General features: G+C 44.4%; 1 protein-coding gene across 3 annotated transcripts in view; it reads left to right on the plus strand.

Annotated features, from left to right (window-relative positions):
• Positions 1–14,878, plus strand: part of KLHL6 (kelch like family member 6) — a gene marked incomplete at both ends in the record, with an annotated part of 53,778 nt that extends 38,900 nt beyond the window's left edge. For 2 of the 3 annotated variants that reach the window (XM_082839659.1, XM_082839660.1), the window contains 4 exons: positions 6,356–6,593; positions 11,265–11,467; positions 13,006–13,219; positions 14,577–14,878. In XM_082839659.1, the coding sequence (XP_082695785.1) occupies positions 6,356–6,593; positions 11,265–11,467; positions 13,006–13,219; positions 14,577–14,878 (957 nt within the window). The remainder of the gene's footprint in view (positions 1–6,355; positions 6,594–11,264; positions 11,468–13,005; positions 13,220–14,576) is intronic. The other variant, XM_082839661.1, reaches the window with a different exon arrangement.
• Between the last annotated feature and the right edge of the window lie 502 nt (positions 14,879–15,380).

Genomic DNA, 15,380 nt, shown 5'->3' on the forward strand with positions numbered 1-15,380 from the left:
TGCAATTCATTCATCAGCTGGATGATCTAAAACTCAAGCCTAATCATTTCACTCCTGGGCTTAGCCTCTTCACTGGCTCCCCACCACTTTCAGGATAAAGCCCACACTTCTGCCTAAACTCTCTGAGCCTGGTCTCTTGCTCGCTGCTCTAGTGTCATCTGCAACCTCTCTCTCCTGCTATAGTCTGAGTGCACTGCTTGTAATTCCCCAAAGCGGACGCACTTTTTCAGCCTTCAGGCTAATGCAGGTGCTGCTCAAATGACTTTTTCCTCTTCTTCATCTAGTTAACTTCTGCTGCAGCTTCAAAACTCAGTTTAAGCATCACCTTCTCCAGAGGCCTCTGTCAGTCTCATAGCACTGGAGCATTGCTCTGTTATAGCACCAACCACTGCATGTTAACCGTTGAATTCCTCATCTGTAAATATCTCTAGACAGGGAGGTTGTTATGGTAGGAAATATGTCTTATTGGACTTTTCATCCAGACCTTAGGAGAGTCCTTGGTATATAGCAAGGGATTGGTTAATGTTTGTTGAATGAATAAATGGGTACCAAGATAGTGAATAAACATATCATTTGTATCTACCTGGTTCTCCTTAACAATTCCTGAAGAAAGGTTATATTCAGAACTTTATAAAGACAAGAATAGGCTTAGTGGAGAGGAACAAAATAATCATTAAGTAACGATAGAGGGGCAGTTTGTTACGTTTGTACACATGAACAGCCACACGTGTATACCACTATACAATGGTTCTGAGGTTGGCTACCAAGCCTTCTTCATTAGGCCATTCGTAGAAATATTAGCCAAAATAGTTTAGGAATTGTCTTTCAGAGGCCCCTTGGGAGCCCCTTCTTTTCTGTCTGTCCTTTTCTAATTCTGTGTTTTCCTCAGATCCATTGTCACTTATTCACTCTGCAAACACATCCTTAGATATTTGGTAGAATTTATCAGTGATGCTATCAGAACCAGGAGGAATTTTTTGTGTATGTGAGAAGGTTTTAAACTTCAAACTACAAATTGTATTTCTTTAATAGCTATATAGATACAAGAGGCTATTCACATTATCTATTTCTTCTAGAATGAGCTTTGGTAGTTTGTATATTTCAAAGAATTTTCCATTTCATAGAAGTTGCTGAATTTACTGGCATAAAGTTGTTCACAGTAGTCCCTTATTATCCTTTTTAATATCTGTAGAATCTGTAGTGATGTTATAGCTCTCATTCCAGATATTGGTAATTTGTGTCTCCTTTTTTCTCCTGATCAGTCTGGTTAGAGGTTTATCAATTTTATTGATTTTTTCAAAGAACCAGCTTCTGGTTTTACTTGACTTTCTCTACAGTCTTTACATTTTCTATTCCATTTATTTCTACCTTAATCTTGACTACTTTCTTCTGCTTACTTCAGGTTGAATTTTCTCTTCCTTTTCTAGTTTTTTAGGGTAGAAATAAAGGTCACTAATTTGAGATTTTTTTTCTAATATTGCCATTAGTGCTATAATTTCATATGCTATACTTTCATTCTTCACAAATAAATCCTGAACACCAACTATATGCCAGACATGGCACCAAGCACCACAAAACAGTCTCTACCTTACTAAACTTACGGTCTTTCAGAGAAGACAGGACACTAAGCAAATGAAGGGTGACAAGCAGACTGATAGAGGAAGACCAGACAACCACAAGGGTCCTATGCTGGATATGTGGGTCACTGGCAGTTGGCTCAGCACTGGGAAAGCCCTCATATTCCTGAAGACAAGATCAATCTCTGCAACTGCTCTCAGTTCAGCATTTAAAGTACAGTCTTGGGGCTTCTCTGGTGGCGCAGTGGTTAAGAATCCACCTGCCAATGCAGGGGACATGGGTTCGAGCCCTGGTCCGGGAAGATCCCACATGCCGTGGAGCAACTAGGCCCATGCGCCACATCTACTGAGCCCGCGAGCCACAACAACTGAAGCCCGCGCATCTAGAGCTTGTGCTCCGCAACAAGAGAAGCCACCGCAATGAGAAGCCTGCACACCGCGACAAAGAGTAGCCTCTGCTCGATGCAACTAGAGAAAGCCCACGCACAGCAACAAAGACCCAACATAGCCAAAAGTAAATAAAATAAAATAAATAAATTTTTTAAAAAACTAAAAAAAAACCCCCAAAGTATAGGGTCTTGATCAACTGTACTTTCAACATTCTTGCTATTTTCGTTTCTGCTTTCCATTTCCTAACTCCCTGAAATGCAGGTGATAAAGGCTTTCCTCTTATATAAAATGTCCCTACTATGTCTTCTGCAAAACTGCTGCTATGAAATATCTGCTCTGCCTTTTGTATTTGCAGTGGGGTGGGGGTGGGGGAGTGGGATTATAAGCTTTGCATTTAGGAGGAGAGAGAATTCTGATAACTAGAAAATGTCAAGAACTTGAGCTCCCAGTCAGGCAGATCTGGGCTTTAATCTTGACTGCACAATTTACCTATAGTGTGACCTTGGGCAAGCTACTTAGCTGCTGTAAGGCTCAGTCCTTGTAACATGGGGAAAACAATATCTACCAACTGATAGAATTGTTTTGAGAATGAAATAAGATAATGAATGAGATGTGCTAGCACAGTGTCTGGCATATGTTAAGTGCCCCAGAAATAAAGACTGTTCCTATTCTCACTCAGTTCTTTATGGTACTCTGTCTCCCACAATCAAGCATTTTCTTTCTTTGAGGCTAAAATCTCTCTTTTCATTGTGTCCTAGTTTTTTTCTGCCTTATTGTCCCAAATCCTGCTCAGGGCATTTTCTCATCCTCATTTTATAGTCTAGGTAACTGAACCAACCAAACATTGTGATCTCTGAGTTGTGTCTCATTGCTAGTTGATTCCCTGAAACTCCCAGCCTTCTCGCTGCTTGTGTGATCTTGGCTTTATTCCTAATGACACTAGTGTAAGCCTGGAGGATACTCTGTGAACACATTTCTCCTCCTAACCTTCCTTTCCCAAACTTTAACCCTGCTTGTCCTATCATTATCTCTCCATTTTAGCCTTGTCCCTCCTCTGAGCTCATGGAGGTGGTAACAGAAGGAAGTTTTAGAACCCTAAAAGCAAGTGTCAACTTACATTTGATTTAGGAGTAGTAGCTGGTACCTTCATTGGGAGAGGTCTTTTGGGGCAGAGAAAGTTACCCCTTCATTTCCTTGCCTCCTAAGTCTCCAGGGACCCACTTGATCTATACCAAAGGCTGCTCTGATATGTGTGCTGTCAGGAGGACCTACTCCTGAGGGCAGCGGGGCAGAAGCTCACCCTGAGGAGCTTTATCCAAGCAGTTTGGTCACTTCTGTTTGGTGCTCTCAGATAGGTTCTTTGGACAATGAGTAGTCAGTAAGGGGAAACTTTTTTGCTCTACTTCTAACAATCTGAAAATAAACTGTGTAGGCCTGATGGTTGCATGTGATTCTTTGGCAAACACTTACTTCCGTGTGTCTGCAACAAACTTGCCCATCTCTGACTTCAGATTGGCGTTTGTCCTGCCTTTGGGGTTAATATTTTGCAAACCGTAGCTGAACTTACAATTTGGTAATGGTGCCACCACCTGGCAGTCCTGTGGTTCCAAGTTACAAGGCAGGTCTCAATACCCAGCCAGTCCCATCAACTAGATGATTGTATTAGTTATCTATTGCTGTGCAACAAATTATCCCCAAACAGCTGTTTAAAACAACAAACATTTATTATCTCACAGTTTGCAGGAATCTGGGAGTGATGCAGCTGGGTGATTCTGGCGCAGGGTCTCTTCTGAAGTTGCAGTCAATCTGTTGGCTGGGGCTGCAGTTAGTCATCTCAAAGCTCAAAGGGGGCTGGAGGATCCACTTGCAAGTTCCCTCGCAGGATTGTTGACAGAAGTCACTTCCTTGCTGGCTGTTGGCTGGAAGCCTCAGCTTCCTGCTACTTGGGCTTCTCCATTGCAGCTGTCTTTCTTTAGAGCAAATGACCCAAGAAGGACTGAGAGAGCTGTCAAGATGGAAGCTGTAGTGCCTTCATAACCTAATTTCAGAAGTGGTATACCAACACTATTGTATTCTATTGGCATAGAGATCAACCCAGGAACAATGTGGAGGGAACAACATAGGATGTAAATGCCAGGAGGTGGGGATTGCTGGGGGCCATTGTGGAAGCTGGTTACCACAATGATCTAGACTGGAAAAAAAAGTCTTTATCAGGTCCTGGGTTAACTAACTTGCCCATTCATTCATTCATTCATTCAGCCAACATTTATGGAAGCCCACAAGCTCCAGGCACTGTTCTTGGTGCTGAGGATCCGTTGGAGAAACGGGCTATCCCTGCCATCAGGGACATTAGAATAAATTACACGAGGGTGAAAAGCGCTGTGATAGGGAAATTCAGGACTGTGGGAACAGGTGTGGAAAGGCAAGAATGGCTTCCTGGAGGAAAGAACAAAATGACATTGAAAATAATGTCAAGTGGCTTACAGGGTAAGTGGTTGGGAAGGTAGTGTGGGCAATCGAGGACAGATATTATGGGGAGATGCAGACAGCAGGCAGGAATGCAGGCTTCAGTCAGTGGGAGCAGAGTCTTCCACAGGCCAGGACTCAGGACCGGGGTGCCAGCCCTGGGAGTCAGGAGTAAGATCATGGCTGGTTTGGTCCCCTGCTAGTCAGCAGGCTGTTGATGCAGGAGAGCAGACACTGTGAATAAGATGGGGGGCGGGCTTCAGAGAGGAGGCTGAGGCTTGGCTCTCAGAACCAGAGTAAGGGTCACGGGGAACCAGTTCTGAGAAGCTAGTGCTGTCCTCTAAGCATTGCCCTGTAATCCCTAAATCCTCCCTGCAAGAGGACCAGATGGGTGCTAGAGGTTGTCCCTCAGCCGTGGGAAGGAAGGTTTAGAGGCTGGAGGGAGAAATCTCAGATCGGCCAAGCTTGTCTTTGGTGCCAACTCATTGCTCATTCCTCTCCTACCAGCTTGGTTTTCTCACAGTGCCTCCAAGTTCTCGGGACCACCCCTTCCACCCTTATCCCAGCCGGCCTTTCCACTGTCAGTGCCCTCAGTCTCAGCCCATTGCCCAGGATTTAAACTGCCACACACCTCCACTCCTTTCTGCTGACCCATAAAGGAGGTCCTGCCACATACTTGATGGCCATGGTCTGGCCTCAATAACTGAGGATGCAGCATTTACTGTATCTGACTGTTGGCACAGAAAAACAAAGTCTCTTCTGGGAAAGTAGAGGTTGGGTGTTGGCTGAGCTGATTACATGTGACTATTGATTGGATTCACCACTTGTGGACTCAGGTAAACTGTTTGTCACCATCTGTGGGCAAGATTGAAGTTCCATAATCCATATTAGGTCAGCTTAACCTTGTAGGAGAGAGTAGCTGCTTTGGCCATGTGGGAAATAGGTGCTGCTGCCTCTCTGTCTCCCATCAGAACCCCTGTAGAACCTTCCCATCAAGCCCAGGGATGGCTGGAACCAGGAGGAGGGCAGCTCTCCCTTTTCATTAATTACATCAATATGACATCTCCCACCACTCCTACTGCCGTGACTAGCTGTGGAGGGCCATGCGTGTGCCAGGTGCTCTGCTCAGCCCTCTACATCACAACCTCATGAATGCTCACAGTGGCATGGTAGCATAGGAATGATCACAGGAATTTACAGAGATTGTGTTGCTTCTCCAAGGTCACATGGCCATCGGTGGTGGAACCAGGATGGAACTCTGGTGTATTTGACTCCAAACCTCTGCTCTTTCATCTGGGTTCAGATATCTGTGGTATGGATTTCTTTGCTTGTTCAAGGCTCTGAAGGGTCATGTGCTTGATGTCGGGACCCAGTCCCCCAACCTCCTTGGACACATCCTTGCTCCCTTTTGGTTCTTTTCTCCTAAGTCTCTGGATGCTCTTATGTGCCCTCAGGACTTCTCTTCCAGAAAAGGCCTGGTAGCGAGCAAAGTCTGGGATATCATCAAGAAACTGAAACCAGGGGGGAGTGGAAGGTGGCCAGAAATGAAATTCCAGGATTCAGTGCTTCTGACCAAGCAAGAGGGAAGAGGCAGGAAAGTGCATTTGATGGTAGACAGACCTGAACTTCTTAAAAAGTAGCAAAATCTACAACCAATAACCTTTATTGAGTACCTACTATACATCAGGCCCTGGGCCAAGCACACTAAATATATTATCTCATTTAATCCTCATGACAAACCTATGAGGTTGTTACCACTAAAATTTCCATTATACAGAAGAAAAACCTGAGGCCCAAGGAGGTGAAGTCACATGGTCCTACGGTGGCAGAGTTGGGAATTGGGCTCTGCTCCTCTGGCTCCACAGCCTGAGCTCTGAACCACTGTACCATTCTGCCTTTTTGTACTCCCATTGATTTTCCAGATCATTTCGGAGCGCACCAAGCCCAGGATGCATGAGTTCCAGTCTGAGGTGTTCATGATCATCGGTGGCTGCACGAAGGATGAACGGTTTGTGGCGGAGGTAACCTGCCTGGATCCCCTGAGGCGCAGCCGCCTGGAGGTGGCCAAGCTCCCCATGACAGAGCACGAGCTGGACAGTGAGAATAAGAAGTGGGTGGAGTTTGCATGCGTGACATTAAAAAATGAGGTCTACATCTCAGGTAAGCAGAAGCCATGTGATGCCAAAGCCAGCCCCCAAGGCACTACATGTTTTCCTGAGTGAGAGACAGGCAACCATCCCAGAAGAATTACTGTGGATGGCACTGATCTAGCACTAACTGGGTCAGGATATGGAAACCAGGCACTCAGATGGTCTTATCATGGAGAGTGAACCCTAATCCTTGAGCAGTATTGTAGTAGGAACTGGGGGAGCAGGCAGATAGGACTTCCTTCATGGAAAAGGAAGAAGGAAAGTGGTACTAGAGTTTATTCGGTGTCTGCTATAGGCATAGGACACTGAGCTAGCCACTGGGAATACAGTAATGAATAAAAATGTCTGCTCTTCCCCCCAAATCTGACCTCTCCCCTCAAGTTTATTAGGTCTTACTTTTAGGTGCTCCAATAGCATCCAGTACTTTTTCATTTCTTACTTCTAAGTTGTTTGCTTAATTGTTTTTAACTGCTCTATGCCTGTTTCCCATTAGTCCTTAAATTCCATGAATCAACACTGTATTCCCAATACCTAGCGCTGTGTCTGGCCATAGTAAATGCTCAATAAATATTTATTAAATGATGTAATCTCTACCATCTTTACAGCATAGTAGATGAATTTACTCTTTGGTAGCAATTAATTATTGCCTCTCACATCAACTCTATAAGGTAGGTGATTTTAATCTCTGGATTACAAATGGAGAAAACCGAGGCTCAGAAAGGTATGGAACTTACCTAAAGTCACACACTGGTAAGTGTCAGGCAGGATTCCAATCCATGTTCTCTGAGTCTCGTGCTCTCCCATGACATTAAAAGCCACCTAGCTCTTCTTGCAGCACCAAGGGAAAAGACAAACATCCCTTCCCTTCTCTTGGAGGTTTTCTTTAATCTGAACTTGTTTTGGAAAGAGCTTATTCCCAGAGCTGGTCTCCTCCAAGGTAAAGGGCATGTCAGTTCTTCTTTGAGTCTATTAATACCACAGACTAGGGTTTAGCTTTCTTTTGTCTTACAGAAACATTTTTTAATTGTTGTAGAAGATTTAAACAATACGGGGAGTGTAAAGTAAAATATGGCAGTTTCTCTGTGCCATCACAATCCTACATGTTTTAATCTTTTTTTTTTTACAAAAATGGTTTTATATTGTCTTAGAGTAAGTAATGCCAGCTGCTGTAACAAACCCCGAATATCAATGAATCACCAGAGAAGTATGTGTGGGTTGGGGGAGAGCACCTGCTCCACTCAGTCATTCAGGGACCTAGGCTCCTTCCATCTCATGATGAGGCTGTTTCCAGACGTGACCTTCAAGCTTGATGCATTTCGGGAAGAGAGAGAAACCCAACAAGTTGAAAAGACACACCTGCTCACAACAGCCTCGGCCTGGACATGAGGCATCAGTTCTGTTCACATTCTATTGGCAAGAACCAGCCGCATGCCCTCCCTGCACCCCCGCCCACCATGCAGTGGGGCTGGGAAATGTAGTTTAGCCGTGTGCCCAGGAGGAAAAGACAGGTTTGGTAATCATGGTCAGTCTTTGCCACATACACTACACATAGTTTTATTCTACAACTTGTCTTTTGTCCGTCTTCAATTTGTTGTTGTCTTTTAAAAAATGATACAGGCTGCTAACACATATATATGGAATCTAAAAAAAAAAAAAAAATGGTCATGAAGAACCTAGGGGCAAGATGGGAATAAAGACACAGACCTACTAAAGAATGGACTTGAGGACACGGGGAGGGGGAAGGGTAAGCTGGGACGAAGTGAGAGAGTGGCATGGACATATATACACTACCAAATGTAAAATAGATAGCTAGTGGGAAGCAGCCGCATAGCACAGGGAGATCAGCTCGGTGCTTTGTGACCACCTAGAGGGGTGGGATAGGGAGGGTGGGAGGGAGGGAGACGCAAGAGGGAAGAGATATGGGAACATATGTATATGTATAACTGATTCACTTTGTTATAGAGCAGAAACTAACACACCATTGTAAAGCAATTATACTCCAATAAAAATGTTAAAAAAATAAAAATGATACAGGCAATACATGAAAGCATGCTTGTTGTACTAAATCAACATAAATGTGTACTCAACTATCTGTTCTGAACACCATTACATGTTGGTATAATTGATCTACTGTATGTGTTAAGCAATGTAATGCATGTAGAGTACAGCACAATCCCAAGCACGTGGTGAGAGCTCAGCAGTGTTAGTCGTCATTATCATTACTGCGAGGATCGTTATTACTGCTCATTTCACCAGCTTCAGGGCTGTCTATTGAATGAATGAACCATAATTTTTTTCAGCTTTTATTTTCCCACTGAAAAAAATACCTCAATAGGCATTTTCATACATATATATTTATGAACTTGCGCTGATATATGGAGAGATTCCTGGAAGTAGTCATAAGATGTGTAAATTTAGAGTTTTTGTAGATATTGCTAAATTGTCCTCCAGAAAGTTTGTACCAATTTACAGTTCAACCAATGATGAATGTCAGTGCCCATTTTCTACATCCTTGTTAACATTTTTTATTATCAATTACATTTTTAATAGACTTGATTGTGTAAATTTACACTCTTAGATCGTTAATGAGGTTGAATATATTTTCATATATTTATTAGCTAAACGTATCTGTTTTTTAAAAATGATCTGTTCCTACCCTTTGTTTTTCTATTGGTTGTCTTTTCCTTATTAATTTTTTGGAGTTCTTATTATATCTCCTTTGCTATTTGTATTACAAACACTTTCTCCCAGACAGTGGGGTTGTCTTTTAACTTTGATTTATATTTTATATAGTAACTTTCTTTTCTATATGTTCTAGGTTTCTTGCCATGCTTAGAAAACCCCTCCCCACCCCAAGATCATTAACATCTTCTCCTATATATTCTCCAGTTACTTCTATAGCATTTACATTTAAATTTTAAGTATAATGTGAAATAGGGATCTAAATTTTTCTCTAAACAGATAGCCAATTGTTCTAATGCCATTTATTTAATAATCTCTATATCTTTTAGTCTGTTTCTGTACCTTGTTTTTATTTGATCAGTTTGTCTTATACTAGTAGCACATTATTTTTATTATCACAGCTTTTTAGTATATTTTGATATTTGCTAGGGAGAGCTCTCTCATTCCTTCTTCTTTTTCAAAAGTTTCTTAGAAATGTTCCTAAATCTACTCTTCCAAATGAAGCTTAGAATGTTCACTTCATGTCCTGCAATCCATGAAAAGCCCTGAAGGCACCTAATATATAGGTTAACTTGGGGAGGGTTGACATCTTTGCAATAACCTGTCTTATCGTCTGTGCACATGATATGCCTGCCCAGTTAATCAGGTCTTCTTTTACATCCTGAAGTAAAAAAAATTGTCATTTTTTTCCCTTTTTAATAAAGTTTGCATACATTTCTTTGAAAGTGTATAGTTATTTTATAATTTTGGACACTACCTGAATGGGATCAATATCACAGTGTTTTGAATAGAGACCTCTAAGAGGTATACAACACCCCTCCCCCAGAATGGTTAAACCATATGAACAAAAAGATAACAGGAGAGGATGAAGCTCAGTCTCCCTAGCAGCCAGGGGAAACCAAACTATGGCATCATTTTTCTCCCTCAGGCTGTAAAACGAAACAAACCAACCAAAAATACCTTCCTAATATCCGCTGCGGGTGGGGTATGGGGAAAAGTCAACCAGGACAGCTTTGGAAGGTTCTTTGGTAGCACCTGTAAAAATTCAAGGTGGGCACACCATTGACCTAGGAATCCCACTTCTGGGCTCCACCCTTGAGAAACACTTACCCGTGACACAGAGCGTCATTAATGCTATTCATTTCCACACTGGTGCACATTTTAGTCTGAAAGGTACATCCTTTGTTTTAGGTAGTTGGTAGTACTCTGTGCTGATGGGGAAATGGAAACACAAAGTCATTAAAATATTTTATTAAAGTCACCAGAAAAGTCAGCTCTCCTTTGTCTTGGTCTCTCTCCCTAACTGAATTACATATTTTCTATTTATTGAGTTGTCTTGAAAAAATGTTTACCAGCTCACTCTCAGATGATCTGGGGTGAGCATCTCATTCTGTTCCAATAGAAATTGTTTCAAAGTAGGACAAACCTCACTTATGTTTTTATAGAGATCAGAGTTATGAACCAAGAGAATTTTGTAAGATTTCATGGTGATTTTCCCAGGTTTGTATTTGTTTGAATAAATAAGCAAACAGAGAACTTAAGCTGGTTTCTCATTTGCCCGCTGGTCAAGGCCCTACTATCCCCACCTGCAATCGTCCAACTTTACCTGTCCTGCCTGACCTCCTGCCCCTGAGCCTCACAAACACGGGAGTCCAGGCTCCTGTTGGTCCCCACTCGCCTAGGCAGACTTGGGTACTACTCCCCTGAAGCCTTCTCTGGACCTAGCTCGCGGAGCCTCCTCTTCTCTGAATTCTCACAGCACGGAGGTGACACAGGGCATGATCCACCCCAGCCTTACACTGTGTCTCCCTGTCACCCTGTGCAGGCTCTGTCCTGGCAACCACACTGCATGCACCTTCATGATTTCTTTTGTCTGGGGGGATGGAGCGGGGGTTGGTGCTCGTCTGGGGATTTAACACTCTGGACCAGTGGGGAATTATGGGAGAAGCTGCGTTTCTGACATATCAGTGGTTTCTTAAATGCTCTCTATGTCTCCTAGGTGGCAAAGAAACACAGCATGATGTTTGGAAATATAATTCTTCAATCAACAAGTGGATTCAAATTGAGTATTTGAACATAGGCCGCTGGAGGCATAAGATGGTGGTGCTCGGGGGCAAGGTCTATGTGATCGGAGGTTTCGATGGCTTGCAGAGGATCAACAACGTGGAGACCTATGACCCCTTCCACAACTGCTGGTCAGAGGTATAGATTATTTCTATGAGTAACTCTGTGTTATTGCTTCAAAGCTTAAAAAAAAAAAAATTGGTATCTGCCAATGTAGGTATACGGCTTTCTGATCTCCCTGCTCCCACTGAGAACATTTTCAGTGGCTCTGAGCTTCCGTCCTCATAGGAGCCATCGAGTCAGCATTGCTGATCAGGTCACGGAAATGATTTCCTTCCAGGTGGGGGAGCTCTGTGTGGGTACCTGTCCTATCCTGGCCAGAACCCCAGATGTAGACGGGAGGCTTGATCCTGTCTTGGTCTGCATGTCTTGGCCTAGAGTCTCTGTCTCCTCTGATGCCATCTGCCCTTGTCTTCTCCACACTGGGCATACCAGGATCTCTTGACTACACTGTTTGTTGAATCCAGGGTCATTTGGTAGTATTTAGAAATCAGCCCTTATTTATTTACCTATTAGTGATGAACCATTTGCGTGCCTTCAAACAAGACTTTAGCAATGCAATCTCAGGTATATATCATACTCAAGAAAAGGCAAAGCATTGCTCATCGATGGGCATAAAGTTTCCATTATGCAAGATGAACCAGCTCTGGAGATCTGCCATACAACATTGTGCCTATAGATAACAATACTGTATTTTACACTTTAAAATGTGTTAAGAGGGTAGATCTCATGTTAAGTATCCTTACCCCCACCCAACACACACACAAAGGTAAGGTGACCTCACTTCCTGTACTTCCAGATTATTCCCAATTTCAAATTTTCTTTCTCCTTATCAGATTATATGTCAGAGCATGTTCCAGCTTTGGGGTGTGTGAAACGTGGTCATCACAGGCACAAGCAAAGGTAGACAGGTCATGATGGCATCCAGCCAAGATCTGTTAACCTGAAAAGAACTTTATGGGGAGCCCTTAACATTTATAAGGCTGTGCCCAAGAACTTCTCAGTTTAAGTCCCATCACAAAGTTGCTCCATGACCCAAGAGGGTTATGTTAATGGGTAAGAGACTCTTAAAAGTCCCCTTTAGTGCCCTGGGGTTCACAGGATGGAAACACAAGTCTGGCTTAACCCTCAGATCTGTATGTTGCCCCAGAGTGGGAGAATATGCTTACCTGTGGCCACCTGAAACCCTTATACCAGCTTTTCTTCCTAGCTATAAGCACCAAGGACAGTGCCTGGCACATAGTAGGCACTCAGTAAATATTTTTTGAATGAAGGAGCACATGAATAAATATGAATATGCATGTCTGAGAAAGCATTCTCCTCCAACATTGGCTGGTTTCATCTGTATAAACACTTATTCCTGTACACCCCTCCTGCCCTGAGAACTGAACTCTGGGAGAAACAGGCTAGAAACATCTGGAGCCTGGCGGGAGGGTGGGAAATGTACGCTTTGATCCTCTCTGTGTCTCAGGGGAGTCAGGCCCACAGGCCTTGTGACTTCAGGCAAAGGATTCCCGGGTTTGTGTCCCCTGGCTCCTGGCCTGTGTCCTGTGAGCCATGGCAGCAATCTGGGCAGTGTCACTGACAGCTTCTCCCGGTGCCCTGTGTCTCTGCAGGCTGCACCCCTCCTTATCCATGTCAGTTCCTTCGCAGCCACCAGCCATAAGAAGAAGCTCTATGTGATTGGGGGAGGGCCCAATGGGAAACTGGCCACGGACAAGACTCAGTGTTACGACCCTTCAACCAATAAGTGGAATTTAAAGTCGACCATGCCAGTAGAGGCTAAATGCATCAATGCAGTGAGTTTCCGGGACCGTATCTATGTGGTTGGTAAGTGAGCAAATTGCTTCTTATTTAAGTGTAGGGTCCCCTACACCTGCAGCCCTGCAGGTAGAGCACATGAGATCCTCCTGGGAATTCTTGAGTTCCTGGGTGATGTGGGTGGGGTTGAAAAGAAGAGAAGATGGAATTGGTCCAGGCCTTGGTGGAATTTACCTTGCAGTTCTGGGGACAGAAACAGCCCCCATTTAGGAGACATACAAGGCAGATGGACAGTGGTGCCCAGGGGAGGAGCAAGAAATTGCTTTGGGAGCAAAGTGTGTTGTAAGCATTAGCAATGCACAGAAATTGAAATATGCACCATATAAGTGCCCAATAAATGGTAGCTATCTTTATTTCTTATTCTGTGTTCATGGGAATTTTATTCTTCCAACTTGCTTTGGGGGCTCTGAACAGTTGCATTTAGCTGGAAGGAAAGCCTGACTAGCCAGACCACAGATGGCATGTAATTGTTAAGGGTGATGGATCTCAACCCTGACTACTCATTAGAGTCATCTATGGAGCTTTTTCCAAAAATATGGGTAGCTGGGGCTCGTGCAGACCAATAATATCAGAAGGAGAAGGAGGACGCTGGCCACAGTGTCAGGTGTTTTTAATGTGCAGGTGATTTTAATGTACAGCCAGGACTGAGAACGACTGATCAAGGAAATACCAAAAATAAATAACTCCAGCAAATGAGAGCTAATCAGAGAAGGCTTCCTGAATGCAAAATATGGGAACAGATTAAGGCAAAACCCCTTCTCTCCCTTGCTTCAGGTTTCCTGTGTCTTTATGGTCAGACTCGTGACTCTGCCCCAAAGGTCTAATCTCAAGATGGGTAACTTGGGCTGGTGTCCCAGGTCATGCTCAGTCTAGAGATGCCACCACCTCTAGTCACTGCCATGTAGATCAATACAATGCAAGACTCCTATGCACCAGGCCTTCTGCCAGGTGCTTTATGTGCATGGTCCTTCTGATTTCTTATCACCACCGTGGTCTTGGTGCTCATGGTTACAGGTCCAAAAGTGGCAGAGCTGGGATTAGGAGCCGGGCCTATCTGATGCACCAGGTGGTATTTCTGCCAGGAAGCAGTCTTTATGGTACATTTTGGCAGCCATGTGAAGACAGGTGTCCTTCAGAACCTGATTAGCACCGGGCTGCAGAGTTTAAAGGGCTATGAAGTGCTTCCAGCATGAGACTTGCTGCCCCTAGTTATCCATTCTGGCTTTCTGGAGAGCAGAGCCATGAATTTGCTCTTTCTATCGGCAAGATGGTAGACTTGACCTAACCAGGAGTAGGAGTTTAGTGGTTAATGGGGAAGAAAACCAGAAAACAGTGAGATGCCCACGGTGTTTCCTTTCCTCTTCAGGAGGGGCCATGAGAGCGCTGTACGCCTACAGCCCTCTGGAGGACAGCTGGTGCCTGGTGACCCAGCTCAGCCACGAGAGGGCCAGCTGCGGCATCGCGCCCTGCAACAACCGGCTCTACATCACTGGCGGGCGGGACGAGAAGAACGAGGTCATCGCCACGGTGCTGTGCTGGGACCCCGAGGCCCAGAAACTGACGGAGGAGTGCGTCCTGCCCCGGGGGGTGTCGCACCACGGCAGTGTCACCATCAGGAAGTCGTACACCCACATTCGGAGGATCGTGCCTGGAGCTGTGTCGGTCTGACTGCGGGAGCACGGAGGGCGGAGCCCCGCGGGGAGCCCTCCTCCCTCTCCCCCGCATCGGTCGCTCTAAAGCAGCTAGCGGAGCTTGAGTTACAGGCTGTGCATACATCAGGGGCTCACCGCAGCTCCCCACGGCGGCTCCTTGGAAGTCACAGCTTTGGGACTTGAGACCAGCCAGGACTGTCTGTGAGACCTACCTCAGGAGGAAAGAAGAAGAATACTTGACATTCAAGACACACCTGTCCCATGCCAGGTTCGATACCGGGCACTTTTGTATACCAATTCCTTTAACCGTCAAATGACCTGGTGACCGGATTTTATTACTCCCATTCTACAGGTGAGAAAACCGAGTTTAAGAGAGGGTAAGTGATTTGCCCCAGGTCAGTCAGATTACAAGTTAGCTAAACCAGGAGTCTAAACCCAGGTCTTCCAATTTCAAAGTTAGTGTAGGTTCTGTCATGTTGTCTATCTCAGAACATGGTAAACACAAAACAGCTCATTTT

Source organism: Leucopleurus acutus, assembly GCF_964270905.1.
Source record: "Leucopleurus acutus genome assembly, chromosome: 5".
Classification (NCBI taxonomy): Eukaryota; Metazoa; Chordata; class Mammalia; order Artiodactyla; family Delphinidae; genus Leucopleurus; species Leucopleurus acutus.